This window comes from Vanessa cardui, chromosome 6 (assembly GCF_905220365.1).
Source record: "Vanessa cardui chromosome 6, ilVanCard2.1, whole genome shotgun sequence".
Taxonomy (NCBI): domain Eukaryota; kingdom Metazoa; phylum Arthropoda; class Insecta; order Lepidoptera; family Nymphalidae; genus Vanessa; species Vanessa cardui.
Genome location: NC_061128.1, coordinates 3172367 through 3193631, shown reverse-complemented (window position 1 = coordinate 3193631; position 21265 = coordinate 3172367). Strand labels below are relative to the sequence as shown.

The window sequence follows — 21265 nt, the reverse complement described above, 5'->3', positions numbered from 1 at the left end:
TAATATAAGAAAAGAATTAGTGCCAATCACTATCCTTCACATATAAGTGATTGTTTTGGCGTACATCTATACTAATATCATAAAGCTGAAGAGTTTGTTTGATGACGAGAAGTTTTAAAATAAATAAATAAATCCTGAACGTCACTATACCTCCAAAGTTACTATTCCTCGTGGACGAAGTCGCGGGCACTGCTAGTAAATACTTACTCTCCATCTCTCTCAGAGATATTCGGGCTGGTAAGCAATACAAAACTCTTATCGCAGGTTTTTGTTTTATTAGAAGGTAAGTACCTACGCTTTTTATATTATTTTATTAGTATTGTAGGATTGTTTTACACGTTTCAGGTATATTTAAAAGTGGCTACAATATTTATCAAACGGGTGATATTTGAACACTTTTTTGCTATTTTGTCTTGTAAAAACTTAAGAAATATAATGACTGAATGTACAATAATAGTAAACGTAAGTAATTAGTTTAAAACTATATAATCAATATTATAATATATACTTACTAGAATAAATTATTATGACATCTACTACCTATCCTTACCATTTTATCGTAATCATAATACTACTTGCGTGATCATTATAATGTATTCATTTTCATTCTAAGCTCTCTGAAACTTATTTATTCTTTGGAACACCTGTAGGTACTCTTAAAATTCGAAATTATTTTGCATGAGTATACCTACGCCCTGTGGCGGCCATAAAATAGTGTCAAATGTTGTGATTTCGGTATGGCGGCAACGATTGTTGTATATGATTTCAAAAGAAGCCGCCGGCGCGTGTATCATAACCATGTACTTCCGAAAAACGGCAAATTTCTTTGAGAAGTAACTACAAAACCTTTGATGCCGCATTATCAAAGTGCCGATGATTAAAACAAAACTATTCATGCACTCAGTTTGATTTTAATGGATATTTTTTTATTCGCTATGTAGGTATGTTTATGGTATTATTCGTAATGCGCATAGGTCCAGTTTTTCATATTCTTTGATACAGTTTTTTGCGTCTCATAGATTTCCTAAGCGTACCTATACACCGAACTGTTACACCTAACTACTCCGTGAAATAGCGCTAAGTCCTAGCTGCAAGACGCAAGAGTCTTGCAGGCTATGTCTTGTTCTTGCGCAAGTCTTTCATGGTCAGTCTTGTTCTTGGTCTTGCTAAAAATACGCGGTCTTGTTCTTGGTCTTGGTCTTGCAAAAACGCAAGAACAAGACCAAGACTGCAAGACCAAGACTGAATTTGGGCAACACTAGTTGACTTCCAGGCAGGATATATTAATTTGAATAATTGTATTAACTAACATGACTGTATTTTTTTTAAATGTTGAAAAAGAGTAACTACTGAGTTTCTTGCCGGTTCTTCTCGGTAGAATCTACTTTCCGAACCGGTGGTAGCTTCACTTAATTGTTATATGACGATTCAAAAGTGCTTGAAAAAGCGCACTTGAATAAAGTATATTTTGATTTGAAGAAGATAACAATGGAGTTTGGCTCTACGAGAAAAACGATCGATTCTTCTTCAATTTGAATTAAAACTTTGCGGATATTTTGAATGCATATTCGTGGTCATCGCATTAACTCTAGACTTACATCTAATATACTTTAAAATATCCGTCGATTTTTAAGCAGTTTTAAATAAAATAAGTAAAATTCGATTCTTATCAACTTTTCGAAAACTACTATTACAATATAAAAGGGACATTAAGATGCATCCCTTTTCGCTTTCGAAGTGAATCTAAGGAATAGTAACATCGTCATCAATATCGATCTTCCGTCTGATCTCTAGTAAATATTTACTAAAGTCAAGTGATATAAATTACTAGATACAAAACACAACACAACATATTAACAAACTGTTAAAAGGTATACACGTAATTTACAATAACAACATTTTTAAACAAACGGAGAAAGAATAAACAAACATTTGGCTAGTATAAAAGTCACTAAACATGTCAAATTACAACGATTGCCCAATTTTAATGCACGCCCAATCGACCATAAAAAGGGTGTCCCTCCCGTGTAATGTTTTGAATTAGCATATTTTATAGCGGTTGCATAGGACGGAAGTTTATAGACATATACATTGAGTCTTCCTGTCGGTGACCAATACATTCCACTGATTATTTCATTTTAAATATTGATTATATAATTTTAATAGTAATCAAAGCGTTGCAGTAAACAATAACAACATAATGTGTCAGTGAGATTAAAAGTTTTTAAGAATTCAAAACATTTGCATACATGTGTGATTGTATATACATATATATTTCCTATCTACCAGTCTTGTGGTATAGGGGTACAATTAACACTTTAAAAATATAACAATAGTATTTCTTTTCAAATTTTATATATTTTTTTAAAAGAATAAATGATACGTAGTCGAAAGTATTTAGGAAAGGATTTTCTTATTAAGAATCTACTTACATAGAAATATTATTTGTATGTACTGATCAACACAAAAATAAATACCTAGTGTACAAATGGCCGCATGGAACGATGGCAAGAATGTTACCAGTAATTCCGCATTGAGCTGCAATTCCAATCGTCTTAACAAAAAAACAACTAATCCTTTTGTCGCTCATTCAAATCAAAGTTTTTTAACTGCAAAGATAAATTTTACACGTAATATATATTTTTACCGAGCCGTGAATTTTATATTCATTTTGTCATCGAGTTTTTCATGGGATGAATATTCTACGCCTAATTTTTATATTAACATACTACACCTGTGACCTCTATAATTCACAAACAATGTATCGATTACGCAAGGTTTCGCTGGACATAGGACGGTTGCCTTCACGCTTATCGGTCGTTTGTAGGACACGAACCTAGGCCATACTGAATGACGTATTAAAGTGTCAATATATTAAGGCTTTTAAGCAAACGTAAACATCGCATATATTTTGAAATCACTAATTTTTGAACAAATAACATATTCAAATATTTCATGCAAGTAACTTGACGTTACACTATCAGGCTTATTGAATATCAATCATGTGTTTATGAGTCGAGACGGCTCAGTGGTTGGAACTCGTGCATCTTAACCGATGATTGCGGGTTCGAACCCAGGCAAGCACCGCTGATTCGTGTGCTTAATTTGTCTTTATAACTCATCTCGTGCTCAGCGGTGAAGGAAAACATCGTGAGGAAACCTGCATTTGACAAATTTCATAGAAATTCTGCCACATGTGGATTCCACCAACCCGCATTGGAACAGCGTGGTGGAATATGTTCCAAACCTTCTCCTCAAAGGGAGAGGAGGCCTTTAGCCCAGCAGTGGGAATTTACAGGCTGTTGTTGTATGTATTTTTAATGAAGATTATAAAATATAAGCTTTAATAATGTTAACAAAATATAGGAGAAACAAAGAATAGGTTAATTACAGAATAGGTTACCTATTACATTTACTCCGCAGATATAACGTCGCTAAATTTCAGGCGTTGATAGTATGGGAGATATTCGAATATATTCCAGTCATTTTACTTTAATTATTCCACCTAATAGTAATTAATTAAAAAAAATATTGATAAACAAGCAAAAATAATAAATAATATGAAAGATAAAATTGCGTGTGATTAATATTCGTAAATATTCACGAGGGATAATAAAAATGTAGTGTTTGTAAATAATAATGAATACATCTCAATTTAATATAATGATATAACTCATAACAATTTAAAAGAGTAACTACTAACACTTGTCGTATCGTTTCGTTGTAATTTTCGTTTAATTACACAGTCAAAGTTCTAGTGTAGTTTTGATTTAATTATCATATTTTACATGCTCTAATCCTTATGCGTTTATTTCAACATAGCATGTAAATTGGAACACAAAATTACTTTAATGCCTGCCTCGTTCGTGTTGGCTTGGACCATTAAAAGAGATACCACTAAAAGAGATACTAAAATGCATGATTGATGAATGACGTTTTCGAAAATTACCTTAGTCGGTTCCTAATAAGCCGAATTAAGACTTATTATTTTTTTTATATAAGTGAACGTTAAATGCAAGTTTATATTGCATTTAAGTGGATTTTACAATCCACAAAGTGATAGACGCGTAAAAAACGATGTAACTTCCGGACTCACACCTCACGCGATAATCCCGTACTGGATGGAAATAATAAATTATTCATCTTACTTAAATATACAGATACGTAATCCGATTACAATTCTATGTTACTTAACAGTTCCGTAGTTATTTTTAGAATACTATTTAAAAAAAAATAACTAGTTTCAGTTTTATTTTTTATGAATAATATTGTCCACATTCATTTTAATAATAAAAATGAAAAACTATATCAACGATGTATTAATAGTTTCAATTCCTTATATAAAAGAGCCAATTTTTGACTGGGGTACTTTTAATTTTTATTGTTTATCATTTGATGCGAAATATCAGAAAGGCATATCTTACAAAAAGAATTAAATTATTTACATAATTCTGTCTTAAGCCACAACTCATGTTGAACGGGCGGTGCATATCGAATTGCAAACTACACATCAGCTACGCTTACATAAAGTAATCAGATGTTGCATTAAAGCATTGCTTCTATCTAATGCAATACTAATGTTTCGACAACTATGTAAAGTATATTATAGAATCATATAGACCAAGCTGAAGCTGGGCTAGTGCAGGCGGTATTGTTGCTGCAAGGTGTGAAACTACATAGTTTTTAATAAATCGCCCAAGTAATGAACAAACCACATAACTTCCGCTATATGATTGGAATACCTTTATGATTTCGTAAAATCATTTGCAATACACAGTCAACGCCGACTGCCTTGTCTAAGATAAGTTGAGTATCGTTGGTCATCATAATTATTAATTTTTAACGCTTTCCCTTTTTTTGCAAGAACAGCCAACAACACACGACTGTCAATTTGTTGTAATGTTTATTTGAAAAACTGGAAGTTCGTGCATTCACCCGTGACATCCAAGTGACATTGGCTTATCAGATGCTGCTGGTTGAACAATTCGGATGATTGATTACTTGCTACATCTTGTTTTCTACACAATTTGAGCCCATTACTCATGTTATGATTACGACTTGCGGGCTCGTCATTCTGCTACCTATAACCGCTCCCTGATGGAACGCAGACAGTACAACAACAAACAACAACAACAGCCTGTAAATTCCCACTGCTGGGCTAAAGGCCTCCTCTCATACACATGTGGCAGAATTTCTATGAAATTTGTCACATGCAGGTTTCCTCACCATGTTTTCCTTCACCGCAGAGCTCGAGATGAATTATAAAGACAAATTAAGCACATATTCCTGTTAAATTTTGCGTATATATTCCACTTCCCCGATGGTCCAGTAGCTAGTTGATAAGATGTCAAGAATCGAATCCAGGGTAATACCAAGTAAAACTTTACTTCAAGAATTATTAGCAGCCTTTAAAAGATTGGTAATACTCCCGTAACTCGGCAAGCACGAAGTTCATCAACTCACTGCGGTCGTGTCGGATTATGTAAATGAGATACTATGGAATATACTTTTTTTACGCACTTGTGTGGTTTAATGTTCCCTGCTATTCTCCGTTGTGAATTACCGACGGGATCACGGGATATCGTCATCATCATTATCATAAGCTCTGACATCCACCTCCTCGTACCAATATATTATTCTCAATACATATTTTTTATTTAATTTACTACATCCACACGCTCGCAGATGCCCGTGCCTTTTTTACATTTTTATATTAAACATTTTGGCGCTTTATATTTTATACATCGGTAGATCTTCGCTGGAAATCATTCTTGTCGTCTTCTTGGGAGACGTGACCCACATTGACATTTTTCTTTTTAAATTTTAAAATAATATATACATAATCTATAATAAATAATATAGTAATATTTTGTTACAAATATGCTATATCGGATTAATCACTATTAAAATAGTACTATCAATAGAAATATACTAAAAGGAAAATATCATATATGAGGTCAATGTCATTCGATTAATGTATACATAAAGTTTTATTTTTATCTTAAACCTGTTCTATATATTAGCATAAAACAAGTATATACAAATATAATCGAGTAAAATAGAACAATGTTTAAATTCGTAATTTACTTACAAAAAATGCATGTAACGGAAGGCTAGCAGGTAACATGATACACGTATTTCTCATGAACTCGGCCATAAAATAAAGGTCTATCTATGAGAACGTTACAGTCGTAAACCTAGAAACCAATGTCTGAATACTTTGTTACACTTCACGAACTCTACTAGGAATGAAGGTCACGAGCATACATATGTAAGACATTTTGGATTTATCATTATTTTTAGAAACAAAATATTCTTTATTCAAGTAGTATTTTATAAGCATAGTATTTTAGTATTTTATAGCACATATTATACTACATATTATAAAACAAATTCGGCAGTCTCGGTGTGGCTTTATGTTCGCGATAAACTCCAAAACTACTGAACGGATTATCATGCAGTTTTCACTAATAGATAGAGGGATTCATGAGGAAAGTTTAAGTATAGGGTTATTATTGTTTTTGTGTAAATAATTTAAATAGAAAGACAACTGTTACATATGTCGGAAAAAAGCAACAATAATATTAAAAAAAAAAAAACACTTATACCCGTGCGAAGCCTGGACGGGCTGCTAGTTAAATATCCTACTACTATTATAAAGGCGAAAGTTTGTAAGTATGGATGTATGGATGTTTGTTACTCTTTCACGTAAAAACTACTGAATGGATTTGAATGAAACTTTACCACAATATAGCTTATACATCAGAATAACACATAGGCTACAATTTTTGAGGTTTCTAATGTGAGGTCGTAAAAAAACACATTTTTTGCGCTTACATTGCAAACGCTGACTGAATCCTACAAGATCAAAACAATGTACAACAGTATTGTACAACTTAAAAAGGTCTACAAAAAAGTCCCTGATGGTATATGTTTATCTCTTAGGAATAACCCACAATAACCATTTTTTATCCTTTACTTTGTACGAGAAATAATGGCTTATTTACGAAGCGATTTTAAGCGATTACTAGACTAGACGGGACGAACCTGAAGTCCACGCGAACGAAGTCGCGGGCAAAAGCTAGTATTTTATAAATTGATTAAGATATTATGATACAAATAAGTACATAATATCTATGTAATTTAATTATAAAGATCCAAGTAGTCTTATGTCAAACTATTTTTTTTGTTCCATTTGCTGTTGAAACACTTCGCCCTTGGAGTAGTAGAGCAAAATTTTTCATGAAAAGCATAACTCCTCACCTCGCCTCCGCTGGTGAGAAGAGAGCTAGTTCATTTTTGCCCAGAGGATTGGAATTGCGATTCAAGGGGAAAAGCATTCTTGCCACCATTCCACGCACTCAATATTTGTACAGTAATAATTATTAATTCATATTTGTATATATTTAAGGACTTCATCTTAATAATCTATATTAATATTATAAATGGGAAAATACTCTTGTCTGGCTGTCTGTCGTTTTTTCACGACCAAACCGCTGAACCAAATTTGATGAAATTTGGTATGAAGCAAACTTAAATTTCAAGAAAGAACTTAGGCTACTTTGTTGCCTGGCATATGACAACCAACACCCTAATATGCGAGCGAAACCGCGGGCGACTACTAGTTATTTAGTAAATAAATATATTATATTATCAATTACCTTAGTAACATACCTTATTACATAGGCACAATATATGTGTATGTATCATTATAAAAGGTTTATTTTATGCATGTTGAGTTATTCAAAATGTTTCTTAATAATAATATGGCATACCTCCTGAGTTGCCAGTGCTACAAATTCGAACTCCTTGTGCTCTTCTCTCCTAAGTCTCTCTAGTCTCCTTTCATGTGCTTAATTTGTCTTTATAATTCATCTCGTGCTCAGCGGTGAAGGAAAACATCGTGAGGAAACCTGCATGTGACAAATTTCATAGAAATTCTGCCACATGTGTATTCCACCAACCCGCATTGGAACAGCGTGGTGGAATATGTTCCAAACCTTCTCCTCAAAAAGAGAGGAGGCCTTTAGCCCAGCAGTGGGAATTTACAGGCTGTTGTTGTTATTATATTCTAGGTATTTTTTGTAGCGTGGTGTTTTGTTTTGATTGTAGAAATAGTTTGTAAAAGATTTTCACACTAAAATTGTGATTATTCAGAAAGGAATTCTTAATTGCAGTTATACTCCTTGATTGTCAACCTCGTTGGTTTAGAAGCTTGAGAATGCTGATACTGTCATCATTATTTTTAATCCCGGTTCGGTAAAATTAATCGGTTTTTCTGTTTAAAAACTCTAAGTATCTAATAGTCTTGAAATTGCAAGTGTGTCTACCCATTATCGGAAGGCAATAAAACTTTTGTTCTGCGCCAAAACTCTTTGCGATTAAGTAGGATTTGTCGTCCTATTGGGTTATGAGATTGAGGCAACAATATAATTGATAATAATGTTATTTTGGTATAAGTACCATGTTTACATATTCATTAAATAGCGACTGTGATGTTCGAATCTATACATATAATCAAATTGGAGTGTCTGATTGTAATATTAAAATAGCCCTTTTTTACTCAATGTATATATATTTATACACGGTACATATACCAAAATAACATTTTTTTACAATTTTTTCGGTCTGTTTGTCTGTCTGTTTGTTCCGGCTAATCTCTGGAACGGCTGGGCCGATTTTGACGGGACTTTCACTGGCAGATAACTTATATAATAGGAAGTAAGTTAGGCTACAATAATATTTATTTTTTGTTAAATTCAAACGCGTAAAAGGTCGCGGGCACAGCTAGTGTATCATACTTACGAAAAGTAAGCTTTACTTCTTTCGATATATGTATACATATTTTAATAGTGTAGTAGTAATACCTAGGTAGGTATATCAAAATATCTTTACCTTACATTTATATATTATTTTTTGCTACGAAATGGTTACTATTTTGTAGCAATTGAATTACATTGAACGATAAAAACGTTATTTTAGTCATAATAAAAAATATTGTCTATTCAATATTTGAATTCTATAGATTTTTTCTAAGAAAATGACAATAAGCAGATAAAAAATATTTATTATATTTTAATTTTATAACTGAATCCTCTTCAAAAAGGTTCTATCAGAAACTTTAAAAATATACATTCTCCATAGTCTATTGAAATAGTTTTACTTTAAATTTATTGAAAATATAACTTTAGTTTTCTTTTTTTAAAAATGAAGTTAGTGTCTATTTCAAAGTTTAAAAATATTCCATATTATCCTCGTAGGCAACGCTCGGATGGATCACGGTTACAAGACTGATTCATCACATCCTGAGGTCGTTACCATCTGCTATTGTTTTAGGTTTTTTTTTTTGCGGTGCAGCCTTTTCCTTAGAACTTAAATGGCCTAACCGGATGTGACAAAAGCTTCAAGTAAAAAATAATATTTATTCGTAACCAAAACTTTTTTTTTAACATAATCTTAAAAAGTTTATCTACTCTATATTATGCATATGTATATAAAATTAATTGTTTTTAATATTTTTTATGTCTACTCAAAACAAAAATTTGAAACTAAACTAGGTAGTATAAATATTAATTTTTTTCAACAAAGAAAATAATATATTAGATTCGTAACTGCTGAATCTGTGTCACTAAGTTAATTAGCGAAAATATTATAATTATTTAAATTACATTTTATAGAGTGACCTTAATTTTACTTGATGTCTGCAAAATAATTATATAGTGATTTAAAAAGGATTTTGCATGTTCTGATTATCACACTTGTGCTTATATTTCAATTGTTTCTTTATTTCAGACGTTTGAAAACTATGTGTTGTTTCTAACATCTAAAACACCCATTAAAAGCCTCTCAGACCACCTACACAAATACGAGAATATATGTACCGTCAACTTACTTGGTAAAATACCGGCCAACGGGACTCCGAAGCGCACTACACTACACACCATAAAACACTTATCACAAAGAAGCAGTCCAACAGTTGACACAATAACACGTGATTGTTAAAATTATATGTATATTTCGAATACCTTCGTTCGTTTATTATCGCAGTTCGTTAAATCTATGGGTTCAGTATTTCTTTGCTTATACTAAACTGACAGACTACAGCGCAGCGGCGACCGCACTCCTACTGAACTGTCAGTGACACTGCGCATTATACCTTCTCTTTCTAACATTGCTTAGATTTATGCGGGTAAAAGAGTAAGCTATTCCTTGGAATGTGTGAACATAACTTAGTAGTAGATATAGCCTTCTCATCTTTGTGTAGACATTTTTAACAAGAGAAAAAGAAACAAACACTGATTCACGTACTTATAGGCTTTGACTGTCTATGTGTGGGTACGATGTGTTTTATAGAAATTGTATACAAAAATGAGGCTTTCATTATTAAGGGCTAGCTATTTTATATATTTTTATAATAATTTGAACTCAATTGATAAATAACATACAGAACAAAGACATAAGTATGTAAAACGGTTGTTATCCAATGTATCACATACTTTTCTCTCTGACATACAACAAAATAAACAATATCGTGAGATTTGATACTTGCTTGAATATAAGGCATGTAATACAGCATATAACACAAACAATGTTAATATATTTCAACGCCACAGAGCAACCCCTTCTATGTTGACAGCTTCCATCAAAATTGCTTCCATATTAAGGTAATGAATTGGATCTGTGCTCATTAAAGCCTGTCTCAGCCAAGATGCCCCAGGGTTAGAACACCTTTTTATTTTATTTTTTCCCTGGAAAAGCGCTTTACGCGCTTTCCACACGTGATGGAAAGTGAGGGGGGGACTCCCCGGTTTCCTGGACGCCGAGTGCGCCCAGGCCCACCGTGTTTACCCACTAAAAAACCAGCGGTACCCTCTCCGTCTTTCGGCGGGCGCCACGGGATCGCTTACGCATGCTACCGTGACGCCCTGACGGTCGGCCTCCAAGGGGGGATTCTCGGGATACTGAGACCCCCCCCTGGTCACTGCGGCGCCAGGGTTGGAACACCTAGGTAAGCACCAATAATATTTTTCTTTAAAAAAATGTATCTCATGCTGCAAAATCTCCATGTGTCTGATGAAAATTTTCCACGTGTTTATCCATCAAGCCTCTTTGGAGTAGCGTGACGGAATAAGCTCTAAACATTATATTTTACCTAGCCTAGTGTTCTGTGATTTTTTAAAATAAAATAACTGTGACTGTGTTATACTGTCATTATTAAAAATGTATATATGGAATGGCTTCCCTTTAAAAAACACTTGTTCTTGTATTGACAACGAAATCAAAACCTTAATCCATTGGAATAAAAAGCAAATTACCTTGTTCGTAATACAAAGTTAATGTCAAGTACAGTTAGTGAACAGAAGTTAGTAACGAATAGAATTGGCAACGCCGCCAACGTTAGTTCAAGTTTGAAGTTGCCTACGTTAAGTTAGTTTGCGACAATATTTATAGAAGGAGGCTGTATTGTTTTGAAATGTGATAGTCTTATTTTAAAGTACTTTTATCACTATTTCGAGATAATTCATTATAGTATTGAAGTGAAAATCTGTAAACATGATCGGAAGTGACTACACATTGGAGCTGTGTAATGTTTTTCACTCTGGGCAGGTAAGTGTACTGTGTGTAGTGTAGGAGTTAAACAATATTTGTGTACATAAAAATGTATTGCAACAAGCACTTATAATTTCTTATTAGAAACAAATCCTAGTCTTTCTTTATTTTTCGCTATAAATATCAATGAATAACAAATTATTCATTTTTTATATTATTATTTATATGCTAATATTGGTATTCATAATATAATTAATAAAATGTTGTTATTAATACATTTAAATTGTTTACCACCACTCTCCAATACATGTATATCAAAATAATACAAAATGTTATTTATGTTTTGGTTAAGTATCGTATTCGCAGTACGCACCCGTTGATGTCGATTGTATGGGATAAGAAAGGGATCTCGCAAATACACTTTGGTCTAAATTAAAAAAATATGTAAATAAATTGCTTTTTTTAATGCAATAGAGTATCAAAACTACAAATTATATAAAATAAACATTTAATGGTTGATTTTTTACTTGTTCATATTATAATATTAAAAAATATTAATATTAAATATAATTTACCTATATCTATCCTGTTGAATTTATGTATAGATATGATTTGATAGAAAGAGTGAGTCACGGGTGCCAATTTGGTACCCTTGATTCACTATGTCTACCTTGGTTTGCTTGGCACTGCCAATTTACTATACATAACAATATATAAAATTCTCGGCGGGAAGGAGAACATTGTTGATTACCATGCAAACACATGCGTTTCGCGTGTATTATTTGTGTAAAAATAAATCTTAAACCTGCAGTGGGAAAAAATGGTGCAATAAGTTCCATATAATGTCCTTCACAAGAGATAAAGTCAGTTGGCCAGTACAGTAATATTGTTAAATATAAAATTGTTTTCAATAGGTAGAGCCAGGTAGCTTCTTTCAACGCTTGACAGGCGGCGTGAAGACCGGCGTCATCCTTAAGGATGTTTCATTCATCACTCATAGTGGAGAAGTTACAGCTATTCTTGGTTCCAAAGGTAACCTACATTATTAAATTGTTTCTATTAACTTGTCTTTCTTATAGCATGAGCATCTAGTTATTCACACATAAAACCAGCTCCTTTAATGATTAAACATCTTTTAAAGCTAAATTCTGAAACAAAAACCATGACACTAATCGAATGAAAAAAATAATATAAGTATGTCCTTATTGTTTTGCCATCCTTACTTTTGACTAGGTAGCGGTAAACGCGCTCTTCTGGACGTCATAAGCCGCCGGGTACCCTCCAAAGGACACATACTCCTCGAAGGAGTGCCATTGGAAGAGGAACACTTCAGAAGCACTTGTGCCTTGGTCCGACATTCCACGAAACTCCTACCCGGCCTCAGTGTTCAACAAACCCTGGCTTTGTCGCTAACTAAGGTACAATATGATCGACCATTAAAGCTTTAATATAATAATTGTAAAATACACGTAAAAAAATAAACATCGTGATTACAATAATTTGAATAACATATCACCAGTTTTCTAAAGTTTTTTCAACTTGTCTACAAACTATTGGATTTGTGTTGGTTAAAAATATATCACACGCGCGAACTTGTACGCGTTTGAATTTACCAAAAAAAAAAAAATTATATATTGTAGCCTAAGTTACTCCTTATTATATTAGTTATCTGTCTGTGAAAGTCCCGTCAAAATCGGTCCAGTCGTGTCAGAGATTAACCGGACCAAACAGACAAAAATATGTTATTTTGGTATATATACCGTGTATACATATATATGTATTGAGTAAAAAAGGGCTATTTTAATATTACGAATAGACACTCCAATTTTATTATATTTTATTATTTGATTATATATTAATTTCGAAAACGTTATGACCACGTAAGGAACGAACTTAATATATTTTAGCTGCATCCTACGATGAATTCTTCTTTGATGCTAATCTAATTTGAGTTAAATACTATTTTCACAGGTTTCTGGATACTTAAAGTCGTCAAAAGTAAAACAAGTGATGGCGGATTTAGCTCTGTCTCAGGTTAAACCTTTATCTTAATTTATTTTATACAGTATAGTTTCTTGATCTTCATGATTATATTTTTATTTAATAAAAACTTTTTAAACTGATAACAGGTTGCCAACAAATGTGTAACAAGTTTAACGAAGAGCGAATATCGACGATTAGTGATTGGAGTTCAACTCATTCGTGATCCATGTAAGATTTATTCATCAAAAAGATATCTCTTGTTTTTATCGATTCAAATGTCCTTACATTTTTTTCGAGACTAACTTATTATATGTTGTAAATAATTTCAGTAATTCTACTTCTCGATGAGCCGACTTGGGATTTGGATCCTTTAAACACATATCTGGTTATATCTATTCTATCCAATACAGCCAAGAAATACGGCACTACTATTATACTCACTATGGAAAAACCTAGATCAGGTTAGTAATAATTACATTGTAAAATAAGGGTATCGATTTATCTGTATGTAAATCGATAAAGATTTCTATGATACCGAATACTTCATCAATTGTTTTTAACTAAATTTTGTCTCTTTCAGATGTTTTTCCTTTCCTAGATAGAGTGGTCTATTTGTGTCTCGGAGACGTAGTGTACGCGGGACCGACCAGAAACTTACTGGACTACTTTGGCAGCATCGGCTTTCCTTGCCCACAGTTGGAGAACCCTCTAATGTATTATTGTAAGAATTATTATGTGGATCATATTATCATTTTTGTCATCACATTGACGTAAATATCAAAATCATAATAGTATACACTACTGACGATGACTAAACTATACTATGTAGTTCTAAAGTTGGGAGTTTGAGAAACTAAATATTTATGGCTGATAAGACTTCTGTTTATACAAATGTACAACGTACTTTACGTTTTTTAGTTTGTTATTAAGTTACTGACAAAATTTGAGTTCATGATTTTGTTGTTAGAGATGAAGAAATTATAGTGTCTCTTTGATATTTATTAGTTTACTTGAAAATAATGTCTCTCCGAGAAGAAAAAGAAGTCAGACCAATTTTTAGAACATTAGAGAAAGAACTTTAATGTTGAGTTACATTATAAAGGAGAATTACATTGGATAGGAAACATGGCTGTTGACCTAGAAATTAATTAAACAAACATTTAATTAAAGTCGTCTCAAAATATTTAATTATAAGTAAAATTGCACTTTTCCAGTATGCTTATCGACAGTAGACAGGCGTTCACGAGAACGCTTCATAGAGTCCAATCATCAGATAGCAGCTCTGGTGGAGAAATTTAAGGTGGAAGGTCAAGCGATGATGCAGGGCAACCTCACTGAACACAGCCGGATCATTAACCCTAACAAAGTTCAGATGAACTACGGCAAGCCTGGTGGTGTGAGAGTGATATGGATGTTGTATTTGTAAGTTTCATTAATAATTTCCATATTTTTTCAAAAAATTTGGTATAGATAAGGAACTATGTTTGTTACACTTGTGTCTCTGTAATTATATGTAGTTGAAGTATAGGAAATAGTAGTTAAGCATCTATTGAACAACTAATATTTAATTTAAATTTAACGTTATTCGTGTAAGAGTATAAATAAATAAAAATATATGTTTCATTTTAGGAGAATGCTCGCATCGATTTTCAGTTTGAAGAAACACGGGTTGAAACAAATGTCTATGAGATTATTAAGCTTACCCATATATTTCCTAATTTTATGGATTTTTTACAACGAATCTAAGGTAAAACGAGTTTTAAACATGTTATCAGCGGCGGCCTTACCCATTGCGAGGCTCAGGGCGATAGGTCTTTGCGAGGCCCTTTGGCCTACGAAAAAGTACCTACCTATGTGATGCGAAAGTTGGTCTGGTTGTTTGATAGGTAATCGTTTTGTTTGGTAAGAAATGCTAAAGTTGTAATAATAAATAAATGTTGAGTTTTAAAATATTTTACTTACATTGAGAGATTTACAAAATTAACAAATACAAAGATGTTAGCCACTGATAAATATTAAAATTAATGTTTGCGGCTTTCACTAAGACTAAAATCTTCAATTAGAGCACAATAATCTAACGAATGAGCTACGTCATTTTCGATTGACAGAATAGCAAGGGCTGAAAGTCGATCTTGTGTCATTGAATTTCTTAAATATGTTTTAAAAATTTTGAGCCTCGAAAAACTCCTTTCAGCAGACGCAACCGTAACAGGTGTTGGGGCAATGATCTTTTTTTTTACATATTTATATGGAAAAGGCGTTTGTCTTCCATCTCACCTGATGGAAAGTGTAGATGAAGACAAAGGCGCCCATCCAAAAGAAACCTGTTCACTCTACTCTTAAAGGCTCCGGAGTTCAATTTATCAGGAAAAAATAGACGCAGGCAAGTCGTTCCAAATCTTAGCGACTCTTACAGATTATAGAGGTGATCGCGACGGGACGGTAATTGGCTGGGTCAGCACGGCTTTCTTTTTTGGGAATGGGCTGAACATTAGCAAGCTTCCAGGATCTCGGAACCTTGCCAGTTTCCAGAGAAAGTTGGTATAGACGAGTCAAAACAGGAGAACAACACTTCAGTACCACTGGTGGAATGCCATCAGGACCACTGACCTTAATAACGTCCAGGTGTCGCAAACATTTGAGTACCTCTTTTTGGTGTATTTTAACGGCGTTCATTTAAGGACCAAACGGAGGTAACTGAGGTGGACGCTTGCCATTGCTGTCCAGACGAGAATACTCCGCGAAGAGATTGGCAAATAAATTTGCTTTCTCGTTAGCGGTGTGGGCCAGGGATCTGTCAGGTTTGCGGAGAGGAGGCAGCGAAGAGCGACAGAAGTTTTTCTCAACCGCTGAGGGAAAAGAAGCTAACTTTCCCCCTATACGGCTAATGTGGTCAAAATGAGCTTTTCTTATCGCTTTTTTACAATATTTAGTAGCTGCGTTATATGTTTTCTTCTTAGACTTTCCAATGCTTTGCTTTTACGAGCATCAACCCAAGAAAAATAGGCTTCACGCTTACGCTTTTCAGCTGAGAGAGACATTCAGCATTATACCAAGGGCGAGCTTTGGTCTCAAGGGATACTTCAGCAAAAGGAATAAAATACTCCATAGCTTGATAAGTCACACTGGAGACAGCATCTGCGCAGCACGATGGATCTTTAGAAGAAAAACAGACCTGTTTCCAACAATAAGAAGCGAAAAAGTGACGCATCTCATCCCAATCCGCCAACTTGTATCTTCACACTCGCCTAGTGTCTTTGGGGCTAGTGTCAAGAGGCGAGTACACACACAGACATTGTGTGACACAGATTTTACCACACAATGATCCGATGTCCCGAGTGGTGGTGAAACGGAAACCGAATATCTGTCGGGATCGGTTGTCAGCACAAGGTCTAGGCAATACTCAGTGTGGCCCACGATACCTGGAATACGAGTGGGTTCGTGGACGAGCTGGGAGAGGCCATAAGATATTGCAAATTTATAGACCTCTCTTCCAGCGTGGTTAGTATCTCTATACGGGTACAGCCACTCAGAAACAGAACTATTTCGCAGAACTATTTCGATAGTGGGGTAAACTTCAGTTTACATTACTATTTGTTTTCTATTATGTATTTCAGCACCGAGATAATGTCATCGTTTCCTTCATACACAAAATCAGGAACAAAATCAAAAGTCTTAAATAAATAAAAATATAGTAAGAAAATTTATTTCTTTGGCGCATGAAGGGGCCTCGCCTAGCGCGAGGCCCCTACAAGCGCGAGGCCCCGGGCGATTGCCCTGTTCGCCACCCCCTAAGGCCGCCACTGCATGTTATTGTTTTATTTTCCAAGACTATTTGTTCAATCATGAATTTTACAGGACTTTCAGCGAGCTTTTATTACGAAAAGTGGACTTATCTTCAACGCCATGGTCGGAACGTACTTTATCAGTATCATGAATACTATCTGCTTATGTAAGTAATATTTTCGACCATTCATTGAGAAACTAATTATAAACTCAATTTAAGCAATTGAAAATTGCAGTGGCGCTTGCCGGGGCTTTAAGCCGTAATCATTAGATACATTCTACCCTCTGCCTCTACATTTGTGAAATCAGTTTGCTCTTTTTCAAGTACATATTTCATAATTATATCTAACACAATACAAGTAATGGATAAGACATACAGACTTTATATTTTGAGTAATTATGATTTTAATACTTAATTTCTTTTAAAATGGTACAAAAATCATGGAACGAATTTGGATTCATGCCTCAATATCGAAATAAATCTTGATGAGTAGCTATTATCGGTTAAATTCCGATTTGTACATTTTTGAGTAAAAAATAAGACAATAGAATGGTCTTGTGGTTTCAGACGGTCCGTACAGAACACGCTATTACCAAGAATCCCAGGAAGGTCTGTACAGCGGTGCCAGCCTCCTGCTCGCTTGGAATCTCGTCTCGCTGCCCTTTTCATTTTTCACAACTTTCGCCTCCGCTGCTATTATATATCCGTATGTAATAATTCCTATTTATTCGAAGACTTATAAATGCTGTCAAAATATACGAATTCAGATTTACGCTGCTATACGAATAAAAATTTAAAATCAGACATATGTTTTTGTTCACATACGAAGAGGTACTTTATCTTCCTACTAACTTTATCACACACACAGTATAAAACAAATATTCGTTGAAAATTCTCAAAAATTTTTTAAATGAATGTTATAATTTTTTCAAACAGAATCCTAGGTGACATATCTGAAAACCTGGACTATATATACTTCGCTCTAGTGCTCTGGTCGAGCTACATCTTTGCGGAGCAGCAAGCCATCGCTGTTATGATGTTCGTCAAGAATGGCCTTATTGCTGGCATTGTCAACATATATATCTCATGCATATACATCATGTTGGCGAGTGGAGTTTTAAGGTGATTTGAATCATTCATTATGCGACAGAAGTATTAAAAAATTTGAACAAAAAATTAGCTATATATTGTAAAACAACTCGCCTGTAACTGATCTGCTAATAGTGTTAAAATCAATTATTTATTCTGTCACAACTGTAATCAAACCAGATCACACAAACCTTACAGGATTGATTGATAGGATTGCTATATCATCAAGTGTAATTTTATAAAACAAAAGGAATTATGTACATTGTAATAAAAATATATATTAGAAGGTTTACAATAAAATAACTCTGTATTTAATTCATTAAATCATGAGTAAACAATTGTTACAAAATCATATATATCTTCTTTTTCAGATCATACAAAGGCTACGAAGAGTGGTTGTACTACCTCACCTACCTAACTCACACAAGATATGCTTCGATTTTCCTACACAGAAATATTTTCAAGCAATCAATATTCAATTCTCTTCCTTACAGTGCTGAAGAAAACTGTACTGCAATAACTAATCTCATCCAAACTTCTTCCAACTTAAATAGTAATTCTAATGCAAATTGTAGATACCCAAGTGGCAAGGCATTTTTAACGGAGAGATTTACTGCGAAGAATTTCGGTGGCGACATTTATCAGACTGGTGATTTCAACTTGGATTTTAATTTAGGAATTTCCTTTGCATTTTCTCTGGGCGTAATCATTTTAAATAAATTATTGTATCTAATGCCCTTGCCTGGATATATTGCCGACAAATTTAGAGAATAGATTTTTATCATACTGTTATATTAAAAAAATCGAAGTAATTTATTGGAATGCCTGAATAAAGTTGTCACTCAGTGTATTTAGTAAGTTAATTTAAAATCTTATGATATTTAATTATTTTGCATGCAATGATGTAAATTAAATATAATTATTATCAACGGCTTTGCCTTTCTGTATTAAAAATATACTTGAATTTTAAATATAATAAGTGCATAATTTTAATAAATATATTATGAAATTATAAAATAAATAAATTACAAAATAAAACAATTTGGTTGTTATTTTATTGTTTAAAATCAATACTTAAATAACTAACTGCAAGAAAATTTTGTTAATTACAATAGAAGAATTCTTGTAAAAGAGCTCTTGTGATCCAATAGGTCCTTATGTTTAAAAAGTATACCACAATTCCTTAGAAATAACATCTATTTAATAGTTTCTATCTAAACCTTCATTGGTTGCTTATATATGAATTAATAACATCACATTATTGTTTCATATTAAATTTAGGTAATTGTAAAATCTCCAATAACTTTAGGATAGCTGTATATAACGGTTTCTGTCTGTGTTTCATTCTCATTTTCACTCGAGACACATTGTGTTCCATCACCTTAAAAAGAATAGTTTATCATATTAATTATATACAAATTTAAAGAAAATATGTCATTAAATTTAATCGAATTGATTGTAATTTCCAACATAATATAAAATAGATGTATTGAATATTATAATTTTTATAATTTATTGTCATTTTTAAGCATATTTCACTTATTTTTACTACTTGGAATTTATTTTATAATGACAACAAATATATTTTATAAAAAGGTTATTCCAAAAAATATTTTGTTTTACATTACTGTTATTGTATTTTCAATTTTATAAATCAAAACAACTTGATGCTAAGAGTATAAGAACATTACTTTCTGGATTTGTCATATAAAGTATTTAAGAGTGATAAAATATACTTACTTCCATATAAGACTATTGTTTTATTTAATTTGCTGATTGTTACCTGAAAAGTGTTAATCATATAGTATCAAATTCAAAACATATCTTTTTAATATTTTGACATTTATGCCCTAAAATTAAATGTTTTATACTTACAGGGGATAGAACAATTTCTCTGTACTTTTTAAGATATAACTTAAGCGGTTCCACATAATTATCAAATCCCAGAGCATTCATTGCAAATAAAACATCTTCTCCGTTGATAGTTTTCCTTTTCTCCATCTGACAACGATCACTTGCTTCGCTTGTTATGAATGATATAAATTCTGAAATGCACTCTTGTACACATTCCCTAGCGTCTTTAGCAATCTGTAAATTGATATAAGATATATAATAAGGGAAGTTAGTTATAAATGCTTATTCAAACCATACATTCATACTTTTCCATTTTCTGGGATAGCCCTTTTCATAATTTTCGCTATATTTGCAATAGGTAAAAATCGATCCTGCTCACGAAGAGGTACGTTCTTCCCACCACTGTTAGAATCGGAGTTGTTTTCTTCTTGTTCTATAAAACCATTTGTTTATGAATAAACTGCCAGAGCAAATAACAATTAGCAGGTACTAAATATATCACTTTTTTACCCAAAACATCATCGGAGTTCACAACATAGGTCTCCTCATCGACCAGAAAGCCATTGTCCAATCTAACCAAATCACCACCAAGTTCATCGCTTTCCATGGTATAAGGATAGGTATATATTTAAAACAACAACAAGATTTAGTTAAAGATACGGTAGATATATATTAAGGCAATCTAGTTACAATAAAAATATTCCTTATTTACTTCTCTTAAATCAACATCAATAACTCGAGTCGACTTCAATTGTCATTTAACAATTGCCAAATATTAGTAATGTCAGTTTGAGTCGCCAGATAAAGAATGTTATTTTTTTAAAATATTTGTATCGTGAATTTTGAATTTGAAACTTGAAATAAAACATCTCAAAATACTACCACACCTAGTTACGGAGTTAGTAGTAAAATATATGTTCGTCCAAAAAAAACTGTAAAATGTGATATAAATACTAGGTAAACTTACAGTAGGTATGATACTCATATTAGGTAAAAAAGCCA

At 33.0% G+C, this 21265-nt stretch overlaps 3 protein-coding genes across 3 annotated transcripts in view; 1 reads left to right on the top strand and 2 right to left on the bottom strand.

Annotated features, from left to right (window-relative positions):
* Positions 1-10152, bottom strand: part of LOC124530221 (ATP-binding cassette sub-family G member 8) — a 55603-nt gene extending 45451 nt beyond the window's left edge. Inside the window, exon 1 of the mRNA XM_047104268.1 lies at positions 9893-10152. The gene's annotated coding sequence lies outside the window, so the exon portion shown is untranslated. The remainder of the gene's footprint in view (positions 1-9892) is intronic.
* Positions 10153-11395: 1243 nt separating this feature from the next.
* LOC124530366 (ATP-binding cassette sub-family G member 5) lies at positions 11396-19406 on the top strand. Its single transcript, XM_047104513.1, has 13 exons — positions 11396-11607; positions 12465-12582; positions 12784-12968; positions 13522-13584; positions 13680-13761; positions 13863-13994; positions 14114-14254; positions 14748-14955; positions 15163-15280; positions 17392-17485; positions 17888-18026; positions 18257-18442; positions 18781-19406. Exons 1-13 carry the CDS (start codon positions 11554-11556, stop codon positions 19181-19183), a joined length of 1923 nt encoding a protein of 640 aa, XP_046960469.1. The 5' UTR covers positions 11396-11553; the 3' UTR covers positions 19184-19406.
* Positions 19407-19442: 36 nt separating this feature from the next.
* Positions 19443-21043, bottom strand: LOC124530367 (nuclear transcription factor Y subunit B-4). The gene is made up of 5 exons (XM_047104514.1): positions 20774-21043; positions 20569-20696; positions 20285-20497; positions 20150-20192; positions 19443-19790 (listed from the first exon to the last, which is right to left on the bottom strand). Exons 1-5 carry the CDS (start codon positions 20868-20870, stop codon positions 19687-19689), a joined length of 585 nt encoding a protein of 194 aa, XP_046960470.1. The 5' UTR covers positions 20871-21043; the 3' UTR covers positions 19443-19686.
* Between the last annotated feature and the right edge of the window lie 222 nt (positions 21044-21265).